At 36.3% G+C, this 24,161-nt stretch overlaps 1 protein-coding gene across 9 annotated transcripts in view; it reads left to right on the forward strand.

Moving 5' to 3' along the window:
* Window positions 1–24,161, forward strand: part of ATF7IP (activating transcription factor 7 interacting protein) — an 87,522-nt gene that overhangs the window by 34,684 nt on the left and 28,677 nt on the right. For 5 of the 9 annotated variants that reach the window (XM_032687544.1, XM_032687543.1, XM_032687545.1 and 2 more), the window contains exons 2-11: window positions 3,504–4,555; window positions 12,241–12,330; window positions 14,908–15,053; window positions 16,207–16,344; window positions 17,404–17,469; window positions 18,013–18,086; window positions 18,589–18,677; window positions 19,977–20,615; window positions 22,132–22,199; window positions 23,653–23,871. In XM_032687544.1, the coding sequence (XP_032543435.1) occupies window positions 3,511–4,555; window positions 12,241–12,330; window positions 14,908–15,053; window positions 16,207–16,344; window positions 17,404–17,469; window positions 18,013–18,086; window positions 18,589–18,677; window positions 19,977–20,615; window positions 22,132–22,199; window positions 23,653–23,871 (2,574 nt within the window). In that variant the 5' untranslated portion in view covers window positions 3,504–3,510. The remainder of the gene's footprint in view (window positions 1–3,503; window positions 4,556–12,240; window positions 12,331–14,907; window positions 15,054–16,206; window positions 16,345–17,403; window positions 17,470–18,012; window positions 18,087–18,588; window positions 18,678–19,976; window positions 20,616–22,131; window positions 22,200–23,652; window positions 23,872–24,161) is intronic. The other 4 variants (XM_032687548.1, XM_032687549.1, XM_032687547.1 and 1 more) reach the window with 3 other exon arrangements.

Raw genomic sequence — 24,161 nt, forward strand, 5'->3', positions numbered from 1 at the left:
ATTTTTTAAGAAAAAAGTAAGGATGCATCAATATGAAGGTATTCTGATGTTTGATTTTTTTAAGACTGCTATTCTTGGTAAATTTAAAATTAAGTGTCTTTCATTTTCTCTGTATTTACTCTTATGTTAAAAATACGAGTGGAAAACTGCTTAGGTAGTTAAGAAAATTAGAACAGAAAATATTGCTTTCTTTTAAGTTATATTTTTGATTACAAAGTGATGCACTTATAAATCTGATTTTAAGTTGTTTGTAAATGTTATATTAATCTGTTAGTATATCTTTTGGTGATAGGAAAAGTAAGAATATGAATACTGTGGTATGTTTTGTAAATTCTTGTAATGCCTGTAAAAGGAAGCATTGTAGTCTGGGAGATTAAACTATTTGTCTGTTGTAATTTTGATGCAAAGGCCCTATATTCTCGTACTATACTAACAGTAGACTCTCATTCATGAGTCACCTGTTAGGAGCCTTGGAATTATTCAAGGCTAGCCAAACCTGGCATTTTCTGTTTTTCTTTCCAAATTGGCTCTACAAGACAAAAATCTGTAACAGCATACATGTTGGTTGTAGAGGATTATATGCCTGGAACATGAGTATGACTGTCAGTATTCTATTGCATGATAACGTGACATATGCTTTTATAATGATGTGAAAAAATGTGCCTTACATGCTGAGTTTTTGGGAAGACGGAAGGGATGTGCTTTCAAAAACTGCACGCGCACTTCAGAAACACTAGAGGTTTTTACATGCATTCTGTAACTTCAGGTCTAGAATTCCTGTGTTAAATATGTTCTCTTCTGAAGAAAGATGAAGAAACTGTATTTAGCATGCAGGCAGCTCTGGAAAGGCATTAACAGCTCACCTGGATTTCATATTTCATCTGACTGAAAATGGCTATGTGATGAGAACATTTTCCAAGAACAAGTAAACTGATGTTTCAGATCAGTGTTTCTATAGATGTTATGTTTTGCTCCCAGTAGTGACCATGCAGTAATAGACAATCTGGTTCAGAAAATCTAGTTAAGACTGGCAAAAATGTATATCTTAATGGTATTATTGAGAGTCTATAAGTAGAGCTGATACAACATTTTGCCAAGAGATTTAGGTTGGAGATTAGAAAAAGGTTCTTCACCCAGAGAGTGGTTGGGCATTGGAACAGGGAAGCAGTCCCAGCACCAAGCCTGGCAGAGTTCAAGAAGCATTTGGACAATGCTTTCAGGCATATGGTGTGATGGTTCTGTGCGAGGCTAAGAGTTGGACTCGATGATCCCTGTAGGTCCCTTCCACCTCAGCATATTCTGTGATTCTGTGATCTGTTCCTGAATGTGAGTGTCCAAGTGTTGTTTAAGTACTATCAGTAACTCAAATACAGAAATTCCAGACTGTCTTGCAGAAAAGAACTGTAATAAAGTGGAAGGGAAGCTCAATGTTGCGTTAATAGGAAGTGCAAAAAGTTGCTTTCTGCTTTGTCCCTGGTTTTGTCAGGTCATGTTAACTAAGCGTAAAAGAAACCTTATGATTGTAAAGTATGGCACGTCATGATTGTGGGGTTTAGAGTTTGTCTTGGTAGTTGAATTCATATTGTACCTTAGAATATATATTCTTATTGTACAATGTAGAATATTGCAGTTCAGGGTAAATGTTAAGTAATTTTCTTCATAAGCAAACTGTTCCAAGTAAACTAGGAAAAATCCAGCAGACCAAAATGGTAGGAGCTTAAGCGTTTGACCTGCAATGAGATGCTGAGAGAGCTTGACATCTTTAATCGCTCAAGAGAAGGCTAAAGGGCACTCTTAGGACTACCTAAATAAAACTTGAAGGAAAGGTTGGTTGCAAAATGGGGTGGAGCCAAATTGTTATTTAAAGGCTGTGGAATCTGTTTTCTGAATTTTGTGACTTGGTTCATAAAATTGTAGAATAGCCTTAGTTGGAAGGGACCACAGAGATTGAGTCCAACTCCTGGCCCTGCATGGGACAACCCCAAGAATCACTCCATGTGCCTGAGAGGGTTGTCCAAACGCTCTTGAACTTGTGATTACACAAAGCCATCGATTTGAGCTAATGTTCTCAATAGTCCTGCTTTCTTTTATCAATAAAATTTTAAAAATAATTTATATTGCACCTGAAAAGACAAAATGCAGTTTAATAATTAATTTCTCAGCTCTGTGAATGAAAGTGAATTGAGGGATGATGCAAAATGAATCATCCTAAATACTTAAAATGCATCATTTGTCTAATAATTCTGCTGTTTCAGTGTTATAAACATTGCCTATCAGGTGCTTGTGGCCGAAAAAAATCATATAGAGATAACTGCCAGATTTTTTTTTTCTACTTGCTCTGTCTTTTAACTACTGTTACCTAAGTTAATTTTTGCATGTTTTTGAGAAACTTAATAAAAGCTATATCCCAAACAGGAGTAACTTATGATGGTTTGTAACTTCAGTAGAGCTAAATTGGTTAGCATCAGCTGAATCATGATCTTAGTTGTTGAGTTACATTTAGTGTGTAACAACTTCCTTAACTGCTTTCTGCTTCTGAATATTGCCAATATGATCCTTTAAAACTAGGCCCTAAAGCAAGACCATGTGGGGGAAAACTATTTTAAAAATCCCTGTGGATTTGCTTTGTTTAATGGAAACAAATTAAGTAAGATTTTCTTGTATTTCAACAAAATCATTATAAATTCTTAGGTAATGCTGAATTTATCTCCATTTATTGATTTGATAAAATAGATTTTCTATCATTATTTTTCTTAATTTTTTTTAATAAATGTTCTTGTTTTTCTTAATATTTGTGTGAGTGAATGGAGTGAATATAATTGTATAGAGGGCAAACCCACCCATTTTCCTTGAAAGAGGAAATTTTTCTGTAAGGTGCTGCAACACCTGTAGTTTTTATGGCCAAAAATAGTCTCAGTAAAATATTATTGCAAGTTGAATGAAAGTGCTTTAAAAACCCAAGTTCAGTTAACTGTTGTATAGATAGGGAAGATGTAAGTGTATTTTATCTGTACAAAAGAAAGTATCTTAATGAAACGTTCAGAAATTCTTTCTATATAATGAAGTTTTTTTTAAAGTAACTTGATATAAAAATCCTGTCATTTACCCCAGTTGTTAATTCTATTTGAAACTCGTGAAATTACATATTTTTAGAAAGATAAAAATATTCCTGGTCCATCCGTTTGTTTTTACTATTTTATGAGAAGAAAGGCTGCTGACTCTTGCCTTAGTACAGTATCTGAGACATCTAGTCAAAAATGTCTAGTCAGACTACTGCTGCCTAATGTGTGATTTCTATGATCTTTGCATACAGGTATTTGTGCAACATGTATAGAAACTTGTATTCACTTTTTGTGGGGTCAGGTAGTGTTATAATTGTGTTGACAGTTGTTTCTTTGTTTTTGTTGATACGGTTAAACTGGTTACTTTAAAATGTGCTAAATGCTACAGGAGTAGTACTAAGATAATGATGATAAATTTTTACCTTCACAATTTTTTTTAAGGGTCAAGATGGATGGCACAGATGAACCTCAGAAAAAAGTCTTTAAAGCGCGAAAAACAATGAGAGTAAGTGATCGACAACAACTTGAAGCTGTCTATAAGGTTAAAGAGGAGCTGTTGAAGACAACTGAAGTGAAACTGTTAAATGGAAAACATGAGAATGGAGATTCTGATTTAAATTCCCCTTTAAGCAATTCAGACTGTATGGAGGACAAGAAGGAAGTTAATGGCATAGTTGACTTGTGTGTTAACTCTGAAGAAGAAAGAACAGCTTCTGATGAAATTAGCGAGGCCAAAAGCCCTGAAAGTAGGGCAGGAAACATAGTCAGTGACATAGAATCCAAACCTCTGACGCTGTCTCCAGAAAATACTACTCCTGAGCAAGATAAAGATACTGATACTGCAGTAGCTTGTGAGGCAGAAAATGGAGTGCTTGGTAGCAATAAAGACAACTTCCATGAACAAAATAATACAAAAGATCATTTGGACCAAAGAAAGAGTGACATCCCATTGGAAGCTGAAAGTAAATCAGTCGATGATATTACTGACTCTTCTGAAGAAAAGGGAGAAACAAATAATATAACAGTTAATTCCAGTTCACCTAGTGGGGAAAAGAGGACTGAAGTAGTTACTGTTGAAGAGGCTGTTGGAGAAGCAGCCATCTCTAGCAGTATGGAAGCTGACCAGGAAAAACAAGAGGGCAGTGCAGGTCTTTCAGAAACCGCTGTTCCGAAGACATTAGATGAGCCAAGTCAAAGTATCTTGGACAATACTGACTCTATGGAAACAGATGAAATTATTCCAATTTTGGAAAAACTAGCCCCTGCTGAAGATGATCTGAGCTGTTTTTCTAAAAGTTCTCTGCTTCCAGTGGATGACACAGCCCCAGATTTAGAAGAGAAAATAGACAATTGTTTGGGTTCACCATCCAAGCAGGAAAGCAATGAAAGTCTACCAAAAGAGGCTTTCTTAGTACTGTCTGATGAAGAGGATCCCTGTGATGAGAAAGAGGAACGGGTTGAAGGGGTAGTATCGAACAAGTCAAGTCTTCCAGGTAAGAATTTTTTAAATTGGTAGTTTCTATTCAACTTTGGGATTTTGTTCGTTTCTTAGAATGACACACAAGTTTCATGTTTCTGAATCAAAAAGGCAGTGTTACCCTCCAGTTATGTTATGTAGTCTTGCAGTTTTCAAGGGTGGCATTTGAGGCCCAGGAAAAAATAAAAGTAACGCCAAAAAAGTATCATCTTAGACATCTGGTTTGTTTTGATTTGGGGTTTTGGGGGTTTTTTTTAATATTCTTTGCAAATTTAGGTGCAAACTTGGGTGAGGTGGTAGGTGGAAAAAGAGAAAGGATGAGTAATTACCAGAGATGGAACAGAAGGGTTTGTGAGAAGAGAAATGCATTCATGTACTGCTCTTCAGGGGAAGAAAGGGTTTCAGCCTTCTTTAATGTGGAAATAAATGGTAAGGAAAACATATTTGTAATCTAGGCATACCACAACTCTTATTTGTTGTAACTTTTTTTTTCATTAGAAGACAGTATTGGAAAAGTTTCATGAAAAATGCAAGGCTTTTATTCATTTAACTCATAGTGGGGTTTATCTAACTTTGATAACTGTGGCAACTGATTAATGCTTTTAAATGTTAAGTGTAGGAAGCTGGTACTTTAATCTCTTCATGTAGTTAGCAGAAGACTTTTTAAGTTAAACTGAATGGATGTCCTCTATAGTCTGTTATTGTCAGAGTTTTGTAAGCTGTTTTTTCTTTTTTTTACATTGGGCATTCATTGTCATACTATTGCACTTCTGAAAATAAAACAGATTAATAATTTATGGATAACTTGACATTGCTCTTCTATCTGTAATTAAGAATGATGTTGTTTCAAATTATCTTGGGGTTGGATTTTTTTGCTGTTCTTCTTTCTTCTTCCTCCCCCCCCATATTGTTTTATGAAATTATGACCATGCTAACCCAAGTGGTTTTAAATATACTTGACTGGGTAGAAATTCCATAGCTTAAACAAGATTCAAGTGTTTTTCAGTCAGGAGGTTAGTAACCACAGTCTATGAAGTCTTGTTTCACTGTTGATGAGACTTTCTTTCACTAATGTGAGATGGCATTCTGAGTCATCAGTCTCTAAACAGCTAGAGAAATGGAGGTAAGAATGTCTCTTCAGCCATATTTCAGACTCCTGCTTTTCTGGTATTTACCTTTGAATTTGTGCTAGTTAAACAGAGATAAGGCAGATTTCATAGTTTTTTCTAAGGATCTTATTTAAGTGTTAATTGTTGCACTGAGATTGCAAAAGTGATACCATTGTTGTGCAGTCAAAGTCTTCCAGAAACTACTGGAGGTGGAGGAGGCAGGGAGAAAGAATGTGTGTACTTGTGTCTAAAATTATAGTGTGTTACAAATCCCTTTTATAAAGTGAATATTACAAATTAATTGATTACCCTTGTTCTCACTGCAGTTTAAGTGTTCTGTTATTGGAGACATTAGGGTTGCTTTTTCATCTTACCCAATGAAAAAACACAGTGGTCACAGAAGACTTTACTCTGAGCAAAATGGCTGAAGTTAATATTAAATACTAGACTACTGTTTGCAGAAGTTTGAATTGGTATTTTTGCAGATTTTCAGCTTTAGTGACAAATTCTCTTGACTAGTTATTTTATTTATTAGCTATAACAATTTGGCTTTTACAGTTGCATGGCAGTAATTGAGACTGTTCATAAAATGAAAATTGGTCACTGTCCTGAAGCAATAACAAAGATAATAGTAGAGAGGTTGCATGGGCAGGAAACAATTACACAAGAAAACAGGTAGAGTTATCTTAGAAGATAAAGAATAACTCTGGAAAGAGTCTGTGAAAATTAAAACTGTGGAGACCACATGAAGATCATTCCAAGATGCTCTATTGGAGGCACAGGTGCAAACTGTTCAGTTAAGAAGTAAGATATCAAGAAGTCCAAATGAAAACCAGCGTGACTAAACAACAATGGAAGAATGATACTAGAAGATTTTATTCAAATGGACAGATTAAGAGAACCTTTTTCTCAGGTGGAATTAGTAAATACAATAGCTATGTTGTCACATATTTTTGTAACGAAAGATCATACGTTAGAAAACCTTGGAGCCCTTTGGATAAGCAAACAAGCGCGTGATAAGGAAGACCTGATTGATGTATTTGAATTCACTTGGATATCCAAGTACAATTGATTTCTTACCAAGAACTTTTGGAAATTAAATTGTCTTCATGTAAGATAGAAAGTCCTCATGGAGGAAATAATGCAGTTATCTGTTCCAGAGACTGCACTGCGTGACAGAATTAATAATTGGCCTAAAATGAATGGTAAGTAGTGAGGTGACAGTTTGCTGATTATATTGTGAAGGACTGGAGAAGAATTTTTACAATGCTGAATGACTGAGGGATAAATATGGCAGATGAAACTCATTGTCGTTATCTACAAAATGGGTCTCATGAGTACAAAAATGTTCATAAATTGATAGGAAAGTAGAACTGACTCACCACTTAAGAAAAATATTCCAGGATTATAGAAGGCAGCTTTGAGGAAATATTGATAGCGTAGCAGTTGAAGAAAGCAATTGAAGAACGCTGGGAACAAATTAAGAAGCTGAGGAAAACTTTACCATGAGACACTGAGGTCTTAAATGTTTTTGTTAATTCTCTTTCCTTCCCACTCCCCATGTCAAAGAAGATAGCACAGAATTGGAAAAGGTGCATGAAAAAGCAACAGGGAAGATCATGGAGTAATTTTAATTTAACCCTCTGATGGTCTTTATTTCAACCTCCTACTCAGAGCAAGCCCAGTTATATCACATGGCTCAGGGACCTTGGCAGTTTACTTTTGTGCTTCTCTACGGGTGGATAAACCATAATGTCTTCCAGGGTGGCCTAATATTTAACCAAGTTTAACAGTGAAAAATTTTCTAAATTGGAATCTTCTGTGTTCCAGCTTGTGTCCACTGCTTCCAGTTCTGTTAGTGTGCACCTCAAAGAGTAGTGGTTCTGTCTTCTCTCTGCCCTCCCTTTATGTAATGGGAGGCAGTGATACAATCTCCAATTAGTGTTCACTCATTGAGGCTGAGCAAAGCAGTTCCTCACATACCGTGTTTTTCCTCCCCTTAACCGTTCTGGTGACCCTCTGCTGGACTTGCTGTGGTTTTGTCAGTGCCTTTTTAGGATTAGGGCTCCAAAATCTGGACATACTGCTCCGGATGGGAGGAGGAAGAGCTCAACGAAAGAGAATCACTTCCCTCATTCTGCTAGACACATTTCTTGTTAAAATGACTTGAAATGCTATTGAACTTACTCCCCGCTGCTGATTAGTGTTCAGCTGTAGCAATTGTGGCACAGACACCCCCGCTGGTCACCAAAGAATCATTTTTTTATTTAAAACCTCTATTTATAGAGGAACTAGTTTTGTTTCTGGTCTGTGAGCTAAGCATCTTCAACCTATCAACAAGCAATACTTGGCCCTATAAAATTACAGTATGCATATTTCTACCTATTAACAAATAATGTCCATCTTTGCACCTATCAGCTTTCAACACACTTTCTTCTTTTCTTCAATCATGTTCTTGTTCTGGGTCTTTCGACCTTTGGCTCCACGCACATCGTAGCTGGAGTAGAGATATGACAAAGATATGGAAAACAGCAAGTGGTATGGAGTCTAGATACTTCCTGTCTTTTCCTCTGTAAGAACCACATGTATCAAATGGAGGAAAGGAAAAAAGTGAGAGGCAGGATCAAGGCATGAAAGAAGAGGTGATTTTCCATGTGGAGAAATATGGAGTTCACTGACTGGTAGAAGTTTACCTACATTTGTCTTCTGTGGAAGAGGAATTTTCTTGCAGTCTATCAAGGACAGAAGCCCTAAGGCTCTGGAGGTCTTTCACCAGCAGTTTTTCGGAAAGCTGAGGAAGTTTTCTAGGACTGTATGTAACTGTTCTTTTCTCCTCCTTATACTCCTCCCTACTTGATAGCTGCTGTTGACATGAAAGTGTTAGAAGTAGGATCCTGGACTGGATGAACTGTTGTTTTTGCCTTGTGGAGCTGTTGCTATGTTCTGTCTCTTACCTCATCTGTACACTGTCAAGTTGGACCAAGTAAGTATCTCCGCCAGAGCAAATCTGAAGTCTGTCTTTCTCAGAATTTCTAGCGCTTCAAGTGCATTCTAGACACCTAGATTCTAGGCTTTTCTATACAACCTTTTAAGAAAAAAACCTGCAGTCAACAGTTAAAAGAGTACAGCCTGTCTTCTGAAAAGAGAATTTTAGAACATGTTAGTGGCAGATAAACAACTAAGCATGAACTTTTGTTTCTATGTTGCGATAGAACTAGCTGTCCAAATTCTTGAATTCACTAATAGGAAAGTAAGTTCTACTTAAGTAGCACCAATGAAACCACTCTTCTGCAATAGTATTTCTATTTTTGTTTTTTACTTCAAAAAGGGATATTGGAAGACTTTCAGAGAGTTGCTGCAGAAAGTATTTCAGCATTTGGAAACAAACTTCATACTGGAAACCTTAAAAGAACATAGATTTTGTTCATCCAAAGGAATATTAAGGAGGTCTTTAAATCAGCAAATGGTAGCTGAATATATTGGTAGGAAAAGATTTCTTTAATGCAGCAGACAAAGACATGGTGCTGCATTTTTGATCCACTGGATTTTGCAAACCAGAAATCAGGCAGACTTCTGTCTGACAGACTTTGAAGGACCCATTAATGGATATTGGATTGCTCAGTTGTAATCTTTCAGTCCTTTATGGATATTTTTTTCCCAACTAAAATGTGTTAATAAATAAAACAAGGATATTTTGCTTTGCATTCGATTCACTTGATTTATTTTTTATATATATTTTATGATATACAAGAGGACCTCAAAAGGTCCAGTCTCCTTTTCAAAGTAGGGTCAACTCTCAAATAGACAAGGTAGCTCAGAACTTTATCTAGTTAGGTGTTGAAAACTTCAATTGATAAGACTGGATAACCACTCTGGGCAACCTGGCTTTCTTCATGTGTTCATTTTTCTTTTTATTGGTTGGAATCTCTGATTTCTGCTTACATGTGTTATCTCTTATTCTTTGCTATGCACCTCTACAATAAGTCTGGCTCCATCTTCTTAAAAGCCACCTAACAGACACTGAAAGCAGTTTTTAAGTCCCTGTTAAGATTTGTTTTCTCCATCCTGCACAAGCCTCTCTTACAGGTCCCCAGCCCCTAAGCAGTCCCTTGCTCCTTACTGACAGATGGCATAAGGCTGCCAATAAAGAGCAATAACTACTTGCTATGATACACTGGCTCCGTTCCTGTAAGCCAGCTCAGGGAGTTCTGGGCATCCTCTGCTGCCAGGGCACGCTCTTTGCTCATGCTTTGCTTGCTCTCTGTGTGAGCCCTCAAAAGAGAGCTGCTCTCCAGCTGTGTGGCCCAAGCCTGTGTCATTGCAGGGGTTCTTCCCTTCCCAGGTGCAGGATTTCTTTATTTGTCCTTGTTAAGTATCGTAAAGTGTTTGTCATCCCATTTCTCCAGCATGTCTAAGTCCTGATGATTCCGTTGAAGGTACATAAATCTATGATTTTTTTCCAAAACAAAAATAGTCAAATTCTGTCATGCTTTATGGGAAAAATCTGTATTTCTGTTATTATAATAACTTTGGTGTAGAGTTTGGTCAGGGATTCACTACTTAGAAAGACTGCCCTTTTGTTCTTCTTGTGATTGCTGTCTGTGCACCTCATTTCTAACCAGTCTATAAGGACAGTGTTGCAGTCACAAGATTGTGAAATAATGAGTATGACTGTGCAGTCCAGAGTAACTTTCAAATACTGTTCAAATCCTCTTAGGCTTACAGATTATTCTTATTTCCATTTATATATGTATTTTAGCAGAACTGACATCCAAATAGTCAACCAGACAGTCACTAAGCAGATATAAATGCTTGTAGCTGTATAAATTATCACAAGGTATTTTCAATTGTTTAGTAACAGACACTCAGTCAAAAAAAATTTAAAAACCCCAAAACACCTTTGTACCTTTGTGTTGAGATGCACAGCAAATAGTGTGACTTAAGACAACTGTGATTGTAATAAATATACTGATAACTTGATGATACAATCAGTTTTTTTAAAGGGTTGCATTCGTTGCTTCTGCCTGTCTAGCATTAGGATAACAAGATCACAAATTATCAGTGAAAAATAAGCTGATAGTCAGTTGTAAACTTTTCTCCTCCTTAACTGGAGAGGTTTAGCTGGGCATTGTGTTTAAACTACTTTTAGTTAAATGAGCTAGATTTCTTCACAGTGATGGAAATTTGTAAAGGAAGGACTTATTCCTCCCTGACATTACTTGTCCTTTACATAGAACTGAAAAAAACTTAACTTTGAAGCTTTTAACTTATGTTAAAGACATTCCAGGTGTGTGTATCTTTCCGTGGAATATTTGTGTCTTTCAACTGAATATTAAAATCTATGAATTGTGGGAAATGTTCTCTTGAACTTAATTACTCTCTTTTAGATTCTTAGGTAAATGAGTCCTATTTTATTCATAACACTTAAACACATGAAGCTTATCTGTAAGTCTTAAAAAGCAGGTGACATAGGCACTATACCATTTTTATTACCTTAAAAGTAAATCAGCTTTGCTTTGCTGAATTTATCTTCTGAATATTATTTCTTGTATGAATTAACAAAATAAAAATTGTCATAATTTCACATTTTTATTTTCTGACTCCTTCCTTTTTCTGATTTATTAGGTGATTTATTTTAAATCATTCAAATGTTTTTCATTATAGAAGTAAAATTTAATTTTAAGAGAACATCAAGCATACCTTTGCAGCCAGAACTTTCCCTAGAAAAGGTAGTAAATGATGTGTAATGACAAAACAAGTACAGGAAATTGAAGAAGTGTACAGAAGATGTGTGTAGCACAGTGCTGAGTTGCTCTGGATAGATTTTAATGTAATCTCAAAAGCAATAGCTATAGGTTATATCTAGCCAGTGTAGGAGGTAGCAAATACGGTCTATATGAAACACATAATGGAATGTAATGGAACAGATAATAAAGTTTTTCAGGATGCGTTAGCATTTTTCATTTTAACCTCTGTGTGTTTGGGGATTCAGATTTTTCTTTATTTACGCATTTCCTAAAATGTATAATTTTAAATGACTGGTCCTCTATTGTGATATTGTATTATCAAGATTTGTATTAGTGAGAAACTTTAAATGAAAATTCGTATTTCTTAACCAAAGAAGAATCTAGGCCTTTTCTACCATAAAGATTATGGTTGAATTTGCCAATTGTAAATAGAGAAACATATTAGTAATTAGTTACTGAAATTTTTATACATTTTCCCTATGCAGAAAAATAAGCTAAAATAGTTTGTTGACAACTTTAGCTAAGTTTAAAAATACATTCTTTTTGTTTCAGAGGTAACTGAAACATTATGTTACTTCAGTTATTATAGTTACTGTAGTTCAGTTATTCTGATTTTATTGCTAAGCAGATTCAGAAGTGAATCTTACTGTGTTAGATGATAGTTCAAATTTTTGTTTTGAGGGTATTCTTTTATTTTTTCATATCTGCATTCCCTTTCTGTCATTCTTATTTCCCCTCCCTGACATGGTCTTTAATAAGTATTCTAAATTTGCTAGTCAAACTAGGACGATTATAAGACTTTTGGACATCTAAGTAACACATAGAGTTCTTTCTTCTGTTTATAGAAGAGGTGAAGGAGGAGAGAAGAAAGGAGAGTGAGGAGAATAAAGAAGGAGAAGAGGCCCACAAAGAAGAAGAGAAACAAACAGAGAAAAGTACGTAATGTTAAAACTATTATGTTTCAGTTGGTGGTTTGTATTAGAAGCACAGAATCATTGAGGTTGGAGGGGACTTTCAGTGATTATGTAGTCCAATGCCCCTATTTAAAACCTGGTCAACTAAAGCAGTTTGCTCAGAACCGTGTCCAGAGAGAGGTTTTGAGTATCTCCCCAGGTGGGGATTCCACAACCTTCCAGTGTTCTGCTTCCAGTGTTTGACCACCCTCACAGTAAAAAAGTTTTTATATGTGTGAGTGGAATTTCCTGTATTTCAGTTTACATCCATTTCTCTTGTCCTGTCACTAGTACTCATTAAGAGACTTGCTCTGTCTTGTTCACTCTCCCCTAATGACCTTCTCCAGTTAAACAATTCCAGCTGATGATGGATGCTTCAGTCTGTAAAACACCTTGGTGAATCTACACTGCACTCTCTCCAGTATTCTTGTATCTTTCTTGTATTTAGAAGCCCAGAACTGAACATAAGAGTCAAGGTTCAGTATCACATGTCCTGATTAGAGGGGAATAATTGCCTCCCTCAACCTGCTGGCAATACTCATCATCAGGCAGCCAAGGATATTGTTGGCCTTCTTTGCCAACAGTGCACATTTCTGGCCCATGTTCAACTTCATGTGCATGAAGAGCAGACAGGCCTTTTCTGCAAAGCTGTTTTCCAGCAAGTTCCCAACCTGTACTAGTACATGTGTTCATCCCTACCCAAGTGCAGTACTTTGCATTTCCTTTTGTTAAAATTCACGAGATTCTTGTTTGCTGTTTCTCCAGTTTGTCAGTGTGACTGAATGGCGTGACAACCATTTAGTGTACCAATCGCTCCTTCCAGTCTTGCATCATTTGCAAATTGTCCTGTTATCCCATTGTCTAGGTCATAAATGAAGATGTTAGTGTTGGTACCAGTAGCATTTGCTGGTGTACTTAACTAGTGACTGGACTATGTGCCACTAATCACAGCTCTTGGAGCCCCTCCCTTGTGCCAGTCCATTTATCTAGGCCATACATCATGAATTTGTCTCTGAGGATGTTTTGGGTGTCAAAAACATTACTCAAGATAAACAGCACTCATTGCTCTCCCCTCATCCACCCAGCTAGTTGTCTCACCATAGCCTTCTCTCAGGATTGTCACTGCAAACCATGAAATAAACTCTCCAACCAGTTGCTAGGTTAGAAAGCTGATGTTACTTTATTCAGCACACTGGGCACATGAGAATAGCTCCATAAAGCATACACACCCAGCAACCTAACAGACCAGGTTATGTTCATGACACTAATACATATTCATCACAATTCTATTACATATTCATTACACTTCCTGAATACATGCATATATACTAATTAGTTCTGGAATACATGCATATATACTAATTAGTTCTGTGGACTTACTGGGATATGGTTGCAGATGTTCTAATGAATCTTTTCTCCTTGAGAGTATCTTAAATATGGGGCCAGGTCATAACGTACTTCTTTGCACTGACACACAATCCTTGTTCTCAAAAGTAAGACATCTGCTAGTACATATTAGTCACTGATAGAGGTAAATAGGGAAACAATAGCTGACACAAGACTATTAGTCACAGATGTAGGGGTCAAAACACTTTTGTACTAAAGTTAAAAGAATTTTCCAACGTCTTCCCCAGTGCTGCATAGACTCCTTTTTGGAAGAAAATACAACTTTTTCAGTAACAAGCTGATAATGCATGATTTCCCCTTGATAAATCCATTCTGACTATTCCCCATCACCACCACCTGAATGGGTTTAGACATAATTTCTAGAATTCCTTGTTCCATCATGTTCCCAGTGATTGAGGTAAGGCTGACCATCCTGTAATTCCCTGGGTCCTTGTTGTCCTTCTTGAAGATTCTGTGAAAACAAATGTCACTCCTGTCCTCAGGAATCTTCTACTGGACACAGTGCCAGGAGCTGGAGGAGTGAATGAGGTCTCTTTGGTTCTTTTGTGCTTCATCACTGTGATGAAAATTACTTTTATATTATAGTTCTGTTTTGAGCCTGTTCTTTTGTTAGATTTTTACTTCTTACCCAAGAAGTAAGAAAAAAGTTTGAATGTTTTTTGAGTCAGATGTTGGAGGTACAGGTTAAAATTCATGGCAGGTAAATACAGTTCACTGCTGGCACAGTTAGAATGAGATGCAGTTTAATTGAGCTGGAATCCTGAGAAGATGATTCCCTTTTCAAAAGAGGATTTTGTTTTACTTCTCAGAAGCTGTATCCTCATTATAGGATGGTGCTGATAGGAGCAGGAAGAACTGGAGGGAAGTTCTGGAGAGGGGAATGGTGGTACTAGAGCCATTTTGCATATGTGGTAGTGATTTGGGGAATCACAAAGCAGAACTCACTAACAGGGCAGTAATGTATAGATACCAAAGGGACTGTTTTTTTGCTCTGATGTCATTAAGCATGTTGTTTTCCCAAAGGCATTCTTACTGGTTTAGAATGAAAAAGCTTAAATTGAAGACAAATGAAACTTCATAGTAATCATGGCATTCTGCAGACATCTGTTTTTTCAAGAGTTCCTCACGAGCAGTTGTATCTGATTGTTCCAGGTGAAGCATTAAAGAGAAAGCGTTCCAAATCTGAGGACATGGATGATGTACATTTTAAACATCGTCGGTACATGGAAGAAGATTATGAGGCAGAACTGCAAGTAAAAATTACAGCCAGAAAGGATGTTGACCAAAAATTACAAAAGGTAGAACGGAGCTGCAGAGCGAAGAACATCCGCGCACCTGTCACTTGTGTTGCCAGCTTTGAATTAACTGTCCTTTCCCACCACTCCCTGCACCCCCAAACACTTTCTCTTTTTTGTGGTTGAGCACTGGATATAATTCAAATAACAAAAGTTGGCTTGTTTTGTATAAAGTCCTACATTGCCTTACTTTTAAGAAGAGACCAAATATCATTTGAAAACTATGCTGCAGGAGTTATATTTGAAATGTATAAAATAGTTAAACTCTTAAGTCTCATATGACTCCAGTATGAGAATCTTGGTAAAGGTGTTATTTCAGCTTGGGAAGCTTATATGTGATGTGCTTTATTTTGTGCCTAGCTTTAAGGAAAGTGTCTCCAAATAAGAGCACAATCAACATAGCATTTTGCAGATTTCTGTAGAATTGATTGCTGATAGCTGATTGCTATGTAAGGAGCCTATGATCTTGAAGAAAAAAAATTGTGCTATTCTTCCATTAGTTAGCTAGTGTGTTGTAACTTCATCAATGTAGGTTGGCAAAAACTGAACCACGTTTGTTGCTTATTTATTTTTGTTTCCCAAGACATTTTTTTTGTGCTGCAAAAGGTATAAAAGGGAGAAAAAATTTAAGTAATAAGTTTATCAAAATTTGTGGAAATCAGTCTTTTCTTTTTCTGTTTTTAGCTTCTGCAAGAAAAGCAACACTGCATTTTTGCTAGGGGAAAATACATCTCAGAAATAAGGTTTTGTTAAATGTCTTTAGTTTCTGTTCTTTGAATGCCAGTGTCCCTATCAAGACCAGAAAAGTAAGAAGAAAACTTTGTGTAAACGCTGCACTTGAAGAAAATATCTTCTGTTATTAAGGTTATTTTTATATTCAGTAAGATTTTATGCACTTATCATACAGCAATGAAATTAATTTCTTAAATTAATGGCAAAGAGGGACCATTTGTATTTGCCAAAGTAGATGTAGAAACTTCTTAACTATGCAACCACACACTTACTGGTGACTATAGATTTATTTGATTGATAGGGCACAACAGTTCTCATTGTTCTGTTTATAGCAGGATACTTGCTAAGAATTGAGAATATTTTTGTAGATGGTCTACCAAATTTTGGAATTGCATTGTTATTTTTTTATATAATAATTTTACAGGTTATCCAGAGACTGTTAGAAGAAAAACTTAGCACTTTACAGTGTGTGATATTTGACAAGACTCTGGCAGACTTGAAAATGCGAATAGAGAAAGCTGAATGTACCAAGAGGCATAAAACTGCATTTACTGAACTACAGGTGAGTGTGTGTTCAGCTGTGTACTGGGGTCAAAATCAAAAATAAGTTCCTCAATATTTAGTAGTAAGTCTCCTGTAGTTGTCAGTAGGGAAGCCATTTTGGCTCCACAAGGGGAGAAGAGGGTGGGGGAGCAGGAAATGCTAATGTTCCTTTTGAGTTTTAAAACTGTATTTTCCAACTTAGAAAGAGGAATGCAACCAATTAATCAGGAAAAAAAACCCAAAGCAGATCTTCCTTCTGGCAAACTGATTCATAAGCTGCTAGTAAACTACTTTTCCATTCTCCTCTTCCATTCTGTGCTGTTCTGTTAGATGACATTTTTCAAATAAATTCTAGGTATGAAAATATCTAATGCCTCTATGAAGCCAGAATTTTGCTGACTGTTGTTTCCCCAGAAACTAAATAATCAGCAAGGAAACAAATAGCTAGTGGTGAATGCAGCATGCTTTCTTGTATTCTTTATAGAAAATACATACATAGTGGTGACATGAGGAACATCACAAAAATCAAAGAATTTTGAAGTGACAAGACAATTAAAAACTTCTGTCATAACAACTTCAAACAATAAGGCTGTTATACTTTTAGCGTTAAAAAAAATATGGAGTTTGCCAGACCAGTTCTTACCACACAGCTCTTTCCTCTTGTGCCCCAGACGTTTTATGTTGACTTTTTAAGTGCTAAGACGCTTACAATATACTTGTGTACCAGTGTCTTTAGCCATCAGCTACACTGTCAAATTAATAACATCATGTAAGGCTTTCATGTATGTAGAGTTTTGTGTGAATATGAAAGAGGGATTCGGTTTGTGCAATTGTGAATAGGAAGGAAATAATTCAAGTTGCCTATAAGAGAGCTTGATTGTGATATGCAGATGTATCTTTCTGCTATTCTGAAATAATACAGTTGTACTGTATTTCAAGGAAGAATAATTTCCCCTCATACGAAGATAGCCTTCGACTTGATGTGTTAGTTGTATATCTTTTAGTTTGTATAATTTCTTTAATGGTTCTTGAGGAGGACATTTATGGTTTTGTTTGTTTTCATCTTCTTCCCATTTAGGCTAAAATTGCTAGATTGACAAAGCGGTTTGGAGCAGCCAAGGAGGACTGGAAGAAGAGGCAGGAAGTAAGAACCTAGATAGTGTTGTGGTTTGGTTTTCTTTTTCTGAGTTAGCCTAAACCTTGTGTTGAAAAATAAAGAAAATTTATATGCAGAAAGATGTGATTTGGTTGTTCAGTGGCATTCACAAAGTAGGTTTGTCTGGTTTGGTTAAAGACACTGATATGAAAGAAGTTTTTCAACATCTGTTTGTAATTCTGATTTGTACAGAAGCTTCTTTAGCCGTTATTAGCATGAAAACACCTTAAACTGTATATAATTGAATCTAATTTACTTTAGTATGAAGAGTACAGTGTAAATAAGAGTGAATCCCAGTACCTTGATTCTGGAGTGGAGGGGCAAAAGGAAAGAGAGGATATAGGAGAGGGAGGCAGGTAGGACCAAGGAAATTTCAGGGGGTTGTAAAGTTCTCCTGCAGTGTTGGCTTCAGAAAATGAATCTCTTACACAGAAGTGAGTGGATATGAAATAGAATGAAAACATAAGTTTGCAAGCTGACTTAGAGTTGTTTTGTTACGGCTTTTCTTTCACTCTCTCTCATTTGGTGTAGAATTCAGCAAATGCACCTGCATCTCCAGGGAAAGCAGCAGCTGACACTGCAAATACAAACAATGCAACGTATAGGTAAGCAAACCACATCGCTGTGACCATGTTAAAATTTACAGTAGGATACTTCAGATACCTAATGTCATGGATAATCCCAATATTTTGAGTTTTTTTAATTAAAGTGTTCTTCCTTTTCCTTCATTGCTCTTCAGTTGTAAAATTCAATTTGCTTTCACAGAAGTCATAAATTGACAATATTGAATGTATTCTTAGGTAAATTGGGCTGTTGTTTTAGTGGTTAAAAATTATGGATAAAACTATAAGTTTAATTTCAAGAATGAGAAAATTCTCATACTGGAAGGCAAACTTGGTGAAAGCACTTGAAAATGTACAAATAATTCTGCACTTTTTTAGTAGGAGAATATTCAAAGTTAATTTCCATGAGGACCAGAAAATGGGTTTAGAAAATCTCAATGGCAAGAATAGCTCTAAAATAAGGGGATTTTTTCACCATTGTACTGTTCATAAATGTACCTGACATGACTTACTGAGAAATGCTACTTGAAACTTCATTCCATAGAAATACTGGCACAGTGAGGCAGATGCTTGAGTCAAAGAGGAACGTAGGAGAGAGCACACCAGCAACTTTTCAAGCACCTGTGAGTGCAGGTAAGAAACTCCCTATGGACTGTAAACACATTTCTTAAAAGTTTTATTGCTTTCCATTAAGGAAGTAACTAACTAAAACGAGCAAAACCAACTTTGTTTCTTTTTTTTCTGACATGAAAAAATCATTATTTTTAACTCTCTACCACATTCCTGGTTTATATTTGTGCAGTGGGCTTACCAGGTTTGTGAAAAAATGTGTTGATTTGGCCAGCCAAAATTAGATTAGGGTAAATTAGATGCTTCAGGAGACTCCACGCTAGGTATGACAGTAAAACTGGCAGAGTTTCAGCTGCCAAGAAGTGAAACATATGGCTCAGGCCCTGTTTTGTATTTGGTCATAGTAGGATGCTAATATCTTCCCCTCTACCTAATGGCTACAGAAATTGAGTGGGAAACTAAATGGCAGTTATAAACCCCATTTCTTAAAGAAATCATGTTGAAAAATGGAATTTCTAGATTAAAATTTTATAGGGAATGTAGACTCAAACCCACCATTAATTACATTCATTGTAATCTCACCATCCTCGGTTTTAAAAATAGTTCAATATTGAATGCTGAATCTTTTCCACAGAATTATCTAATAGTAGGCATATATAGGCTTTCAGTATCCTGATTTTTGGATTTAATCTTGAAATTTTGTTGCATAAAAGTGAGTATTTTCTCTGACACATTAATACTTGGTTTCAGTAGAACCTTCTGGATACAAGGTCCTACCTATACAAGGCAAATTAGTCATAACTGACATAGTTTTTCTTGTGTTTTGTGAAGGACCAGTTGCTCTACCATTTCTGTAATGAGTGTTTAAAATGCTGTATTTTATATGTTCCCAACAGTTAAATCTTAGAGCTTTCTTCAAACCTGTTTGTCATAATTCCTTATATATCTTTTTTTTTCCTACCACTTCTTTCAAGCAGTACAGTATTGACTGTGTTTTTTAACTAGACCATTGCGTATCAGAATGTACAACAGAAAAACAGTATTTATAGCCTTTATTTGCAAAAAAGGTTAATCATACACCACCTCTTTTATAGAATGGTTTGGGTTGGAAGGGACCTTTAAAGATCATCTAGTCCAACCCGCTGCCAGGGGCCAGGACATCTTTCACAGGATCAGGTTGCTCAAATCCCTGTCCAGACTGACTTTGAACACTTAAAATGATAGGACGTTCACAGCTTCTCTGGACAACCACTTCCAGTGACTCACTGCCCTCACGATAAATCATTTCCATTTGTTGTGTTGCAGTGAAACTTCCCACTTGGTTCAAATACTTAATTTTTTTTATAATTTTTTTATGTGTAGTGCCAGCTTCCAGTCTTGCTCCTTATCCAGCAGTTGTCAGTGGACATCCTAAGCTTCAAACTCCAGTGACCTCCACCAGCTCTTTGACGACAGCAGTTCTTCCCACAGCTAACACAGCTACGGTTGTAGGCACTAACCAGGTGCCCACTGGAAGCACTCAGTCAGTGGCTGTCTCATTGCAGTCTTTGCCCGTAATCTTGCATGTCCCTGTTGCAGTGTCATCCCAGCCTCCACTTCTGCAAGGCCACACAGGGACTTTGGTCTCTAACCAGCAGTCAGGCAATGTTGAATTTATATCTGTACAAAACTCATCTACAGTTGGTAGCCTTACCAAAACTACAGTGTCTTTGGCATCAACTAACACAACTAAACCAAATAGCATTCCACCTGTGCCCAGTCCTGGTATTCAGAGGAACTCTACAGCCAGTGCTGGGTCAATAGGCACAACGTTGGCAGTACAGGCTGTTTCTACTGCACATCCTGTTGCCCAGACCACAAGGACTTCTTTGCCCACAGTGGGTACTTCAGGACTTTATACTGCTACTAGCAGTCGAGCGCCCCTACAGATGAAGATTCCTGTCTCTGCATTTAATAATACAGCACCTACTGAACCACCCACCGTTGTAGCACCCAAGATTGGTAAGTTGTGCTTGAATTTAAACACTGGGAAAGGAAAACAGTTGTCAAAGGCAAACACAAAACTGCACTTCTGTGGAAATTTGTTTATTAGTGTGTTTCAGAGAGATGATTCTTCCGGTTTGCGTTTCTGTTGAAATTTTCAAGATGAAAATCATCTGTATGGTAGATGTGTTTCAGACATTGTTGAAAATAATCCCTCCTTAGAAGGAGTCAGCAGTGTGCCTTTGTAAGCTTTGTTTTATTTGAAACTTGATTTATGTAATTCCTAGCAGGAAGTCAGAAACTCCTCTATTCTACCATTAACAACTTGGTATTTATTTTTAATACAGTCTCTCAAAATAATTTGACTGCCTTTCTAAGCAAAGACATACTGAGAGGAAAGTATAATCAGGAACTTAATTTGCACAACACTTGAAAGTGAACAAAACGGGAGAGAAAATCACAACTGAATACTAACCTAGTTCCAAAGAAGTACACTTATAGTATTTAAAATAATGTCTCTGAACACAATAAATGTTCAAATAATGGTATCTAGATTAACTGTTTTAAAATACTTTCTTTCAATCTTTGTCCATGCCATGATGTTTCTCTGCACTTTTGGTTTTACACACCTTGTTTTCTTTTTTTCTGAGAGGTTTTCAAGATTTATGAGTTGGAGTTATAGCAAGTTCGTCATTGGCACAATATAATGTTAAAATAAACTCAAGCAGAGCTTGACATCAGAACTGGTTTCTTTTAATTTTCCCATCTCTAAGTTACCTGTGTTAAAATATGTCTTCCATGGAGCTGGACATTTATGTTTTATATTGACTCCTAGCTCTATAGCGAATAAAAATGATTTAACACAACATAAAAAGGGTTGTGCCAGATGAGACCCAGTGACACAAAGAAGGACCTGTGTGTCCAAAAAATGTATCCCATTTTATGCAATTCACATAGCCTTAGTGTATATAGTTTTCTCACCAGAATTGAAACACTGATTTGGGCCAGCACTGGTTAAAATAAAAAGAGAGAGAATTTGGATTTAAATGTTTACATCAAATGTTCGAGCAACTTCTTAAGTTTAGATACATTTAGATACTTGGCTGAGCTAGTAAAGATACTCAGTCTTCCTGCACAAATTGTCTCAATTATACATTTTGCAGTCTGTTTAACCATCCATTTTTCAGTCAGTTTTTTTGGTACAAAAATATTTAATAATTGTAATATTTTTTCAATTTAGTAACATGTCAATTTGCATACAGACAGAGGAGAGGTTGGAGTTATACTTTGTACTCAGATAGGCAAGAGTATTGCTCATAAAATGTTTATAATACACTGTCAAATTTACAAGGAAGGGAACACATTAATCAAACTTGAATATTTATAATTGAAAATAAGGGCTAAAAGTTAGATATGCCACATACTGAATGTTTAGTATCAAACAGTTTTGAATATTGTCTCCAAATTTGTGTAGTGGATAGCAGTAATTAGTACTGATTAAATACTGCAAATGAACGATTTCTTGACCCCCCAGACAGCCAGACAAGCAGGCCACCAACAGATACTTCGGCAAACAAGCGAACTGCTGAGGGAACAACACAGGTAGGTTGTTGATTGTTTCTTTATAAAATTCTAAAGTTACAATCCACAGGAGAAAAGTTCTCTACCTTTATTGCTTATAATGAAACAGTTTTAATTTCTTTCTGTGCCATCCTTTCTAGTTTCTGTCCGTTTGTATTTTTCTTCTTCTGATTCAGAGTATTATTTGGAGCATGAGCTTCTGATAATCTTTTCAGAAGTTTTCTGATGGGGTTTGTGTAGGTAGATGAGTTAGTAAATTAGGAGCACACTAAAAATTTGTCTGATAAAACAGAGCTAATATACAAAGAAAACCTGCCCCATCTTTGTCTGAAGGGCTTGAACTTAAAGCTACAAATACTTTATACATTATGAAAGTGCTCTCATTTCTGTGCTAATCCAGAAGTTAAAATTGGAATTCTAATGTATGATTGCTATATGTCATAGAAAAGCAGAAAGGAAAAGAAGCTTTCTTCAGGAATAGCTACTTCATGATAAAGGAGAAAATGTAGTACTTCTGGATTCCTTGTCTAAAATTTGTTGAACTTGCTTTGAAATGTAAAGGTTGAAATTAAACTATTTAGAATTATTCATAAATTATTTTCTTTCTGTATATAGGTATTTCAGAAATCACCTCATAGTTATACGTTGCTGTTAGAAGTCATTTTATTAAGGTGAATAAAATTAATTTCTTCTAGCCAAAATTTACAAATTCATTAGTGTTTCAAAGTACAGTTAAATCTAAATTGTATTTCAAAGCAAGAAGAAAATATACTGGACAATATTCTGGTTTTCACCTGTCACAGAAATAGTCTGGCAAAGGTAGCCAGACTACCTAAAGGTATTTTAGTGTATAAACTGTACCTCACTCTACCTTCTTATTAAGGCATTTCATAGAGAATGGTTGTTTGGAACTTCACAAGATACCTGTGGATTATAGCTATTAAAACACTTGTCAGTACTTGATACATAGGAAATCCAGTACCAGAATGGATGATTGCATCAGAAGTGCAATTTTAAGATTTAATTTTCAGTATAGGATGCATATTCTGGAATTTTTTTCAGTTAGAGTCTGAAACCAAGAAAAAAATTTGGAAAAACAGAATGTGTATGATAGTGGCATTTAGCAATGGAAGATGAGCAAGGAGGAGGGAAATAAGACATAGGATGTTTTCCAGTTTTCAGTCTTCTGTTGTAGTGTATGTTCTAGGTTTGCTTTCCATGCAATCAGTTAAAGCATGTGTAATGCCATGGTTAAAAAAGACCTGATACATTTTAATTGGGTAGTGAGATATGGAATTGACGTACCATATCATTTGAAAAATCCAGTTAATGCCACCTGCTTTTTGTTACATTAAATCCAAAATATTACACATTACTCCACGCTTCACAACTCTCAGATCAAAAAGTAGTTCACTGTGTGCCGTATACCTGTGGCATATTTGATGGTACAACTTTGATCAATTGTTTCGAAAAGCAGTTGAAACAGGAAGAGTCTTCATCAGAAAATAAAGAAGCAGTAGAAGCAGCACAGACGAATTTTAACTTCCCTGAGGATGTCCTCTTTGGCTTGGAGGAAGAGGAAGAGGATGCTAAGAGCATCAAAAACACCCACAAGCAGACTGGCTGGGCAGCTAACCTATTAAAACAATGGCTGGCCAAAAATGGCAAGGATCCTAGCTTTGAATTGGTCCCAGTAAGTGAACTTAATGATATCTTAAGAGAGTTTTATTACACAATAAGAAATCATGATGGAAATACCTACAGTGTGGCAAGCTACAAGTCAATGCGGGCCGGCTTAAACCGGCATCTCAAAATGCCACCTTATAATCGTCAGATTTGCTTAATGAAGGACAAAGAGTTTGCTAGTGCAAACATGGTGTTTGTGAGCGTGCTGAAGATGCTGCGCATGCAGGGGAAGGATGAGACTCACCACCATCCTCCTATAGCTGCTGAGGACTTGCGTAAGATTAAACAGTCTGGTGT

The sequence above is a fragment of the Chiroxiphia lanceolata genome, chromosome 5, assembly GCF_009829145.1.
Source record: "Chiroxiphia lanceolata isolate bChiLan1 chromosome 5, bChiLan1.pri, whole genome shotgun sequence".
Classification (NCBI taxonomy): domain Eukaryota; kingdom Metazoa; phylum Chordata; class Aves; order Passeriformes; family Pipridae; genus Chiroxiphia; species Chiroxiphia lanceolata.